The 2,449-nt window shown below is 34.6% G+C and overlaps 1 protein-coding gene across 1 annotated transcript; it reads right to left on the reverse strand.

The window, feature by feature from the left end:
- Positions 1–450: 450 nt before the first annotated feature.
- LOC147471532 (vitelline membrane outer layer protein 1 homolog) lies at positions 451–2,216 on the reverse strand. Its single transcript, XM_086538267.1, has 3 exons — positions 2,088–2,216; positions 986–1,132; positions 451–598 (listed from the first exon to the last, which is right to left on the reverse strand). The coding sequence occupies exons 1-3, from the start codon at positions 2,179–2,181 to the stop codon at positions 468–470; spliced, it is 372 nt and encodes a 123-aa protein (XP_086394393.1). The 5' UTR covers positions 2,182–2,216; the 3' UTR covers positions 451–467.
- Between the last annotated feature and the right edge of the window lie 233 nt (positions 2,217–2,449).

The raw sequence follows: 2,449 nt of genomic DNA on the forward strand, positions 1-2,449 counted from the left end.
AGTAAAACTGAGCATTATAAGCTATGACATCTTCGCTCAAAGGGCGAGGATGTCAATGAGACAAAACTTTTCCTATATGTCCAAAGCTCTTGACACCCTTTGTTGAGGCTGACAATATTTTTTTGTTAAGAAAAAATGTGGAATTATAAAAGTTGCTAAAATGGCTAAGGAGAAAATAATATATATATATATATATATATATATATATATATATATACATATATATATATATATATATATATATATATATAATGACAAAGTGAGGCAGTGGGAAAAGTATGTGTTCTAACCTTGAAGGAATTTCTAAAACAATTTCATTCAATAAATTTTACAACAGCTATTGCCAACAGTGAGGAACAGACCAGGCCTATTTTAGAACCAGTCCGTTTCAAAGCAGACATAGATAATGAGGTCCTCTTCAGTTTCCTCCTTTGGTGATGACTGGTTCTTCTTGCCAGCGTTGAAACTCAGACGAAACAGCAAGCCATCATGACCTCGTTGAAGCAGGTGTTGTCCTCAACGGGCGGCTGCTCATATAGCACCCGGAACCCACAGACGAGGGTCGAGGGAGGGCACATTGCGGTGTTGTACCAGTCTCCTGAAGAGGAAGAGTCGTTATTTTGACAATACTTGACACAACATTGGTCAGTACAGTAATCTGAAGCACAGAAATAATACACCAAAATCCGAATGTCACTGAGTTATTTCTAAAGTGTCTAGGGATATGGTAACATTGCCTACATTTTATTTATGTTCAAGAAACATTGTTTAAGTAGGGTATCAAATCTAGGTACAATTTTCATATCTTTAATTTATTTTTATTGAGCGTGACGTGATATCAATATATTTTTTCATTGAAACATCGCAGCAAAAAATACAGTACACATTTTGGAGAACATGTGTTAAATATTCTAGTAAATGTTTGGTTTAACACGTGCCACTTCATACAAATAAGTGAAAACAAGACCTTGAGATAGACTCATACCTCGATTATTTGTATAACTCTGGGCTGTACCGGTCTGGCACTGCAACCGGAAGTTGGTCATGGCATCGTCATCATCGGCCCCTCGATCAACGGACCACTTGATCCTGAAGCCGTGAGCGAACGTATCATCTGGGCACATTGAGTCAGCTGAAGATCGCAAGGGAATGAATTACTTATAATATATTAACATACAGTCATAGGAGGGCAGAAAAAAGAGGAAAAAGAGGAAGACAAAGACAGACAGAAAGAGAGAAACAGACAGACGGACAGAGAGAGAAATATATATTTTTTTATCACTGATAAATCTTATCGCACTGACAAATTGTTATTGCCAATATATTATTTTCTATAATAAGCAGTTTCTCAGAATCACTCATCTGGATCAAATGGCATGGATGGAGGCAATTTTTACCTGAATCATTCATCGGTCCCCAAAACATATGTAGGTATTCACATACACATATGTGTATATGTTTATGGGTGATTTATTCAAAGTATAATCTATGTTAACATTGACATAAAAAAAAGCCATTCGAATACTCATGGGGAAATTTAAGAAGACTGTCTATTAAAGTGGTCCTGTCCCATGCTTTTGAACACTTTGAGGAGAGACAAACAAGAATGGCGCGTCTTGAGTGGCCAAAGACGATGATATCAAGCCAAGTGTCATGATCCTGTCCAACTGTTTGACTTATCTCGTATCTACTTATGTAGCGAGTTAGTTCATATATATATATATATATATATATATATATATATATATATATATATATATATATATATATATATATATATATATATATATATATTATATATTAATAAATATTTGACTTTTAACATTCGTCTATTTTCAAAAAGCGTACCATAATAGTTACTATTTAATCAAATATAAAATATTCTCCCCTCAAATAATTTCTGGTGAGTTTTAATCAAACAGTTACTGTTTTCAGCAAACAAACGACTGATCAAAATAAAATGGAGAATATACAGTCGTACTACAGTCAAAGAATATTCACAATTTAATAGTAACTTGAGCATAGATAATAGAAAAAAATAACACATAAAAAAAAAAATCATAAGAGATTAGGATTAACCTACATACACTTTGCTCGTGAATCGCTGTAGCCAAGGTTAAAGGTAATAGGAGTCGTGACCGTGCCTGCGAGGTCCTTGCAGTAGAGCTTCAAGCCTGACATACCGCAGTCGTCATCGCCGAAGCCAACCCCTGCATAGGGATCTTCCTGTAACGAGGGAAGAAAGATTCCTGTTACGAATGGAATTTCACAGATGGTCATGCATGGAACTTACTGGATTTTTTTTTTTTTTATCCTTTTACTAGACTTTTTGTAATCATTTTTTAAAATTAGAACATTTTAGTAAGAAATGTATTGATATGTATATGCGGTACGGTTTCAAGGTAGACTACATTTCCGATTTATAATGGCAAAGACGGGATTCCAACCT

This window comes from Penaeus japonicus, unplaced genomic scaffold, assembly GCF_977035675.1.
Source record: "Penaeus japonicus unplaced genomic scaffold, GWHDUDI00000001_assembly GWHDUDI00000007, whole genome shotgun sequence".
Classification (NCBI taxonomy): Eukaryota; Metazoa; Arthropoda; class Malacostraca; order Decapoda; family Penaeidae; genus Penaeus; species Penaeus japonicus.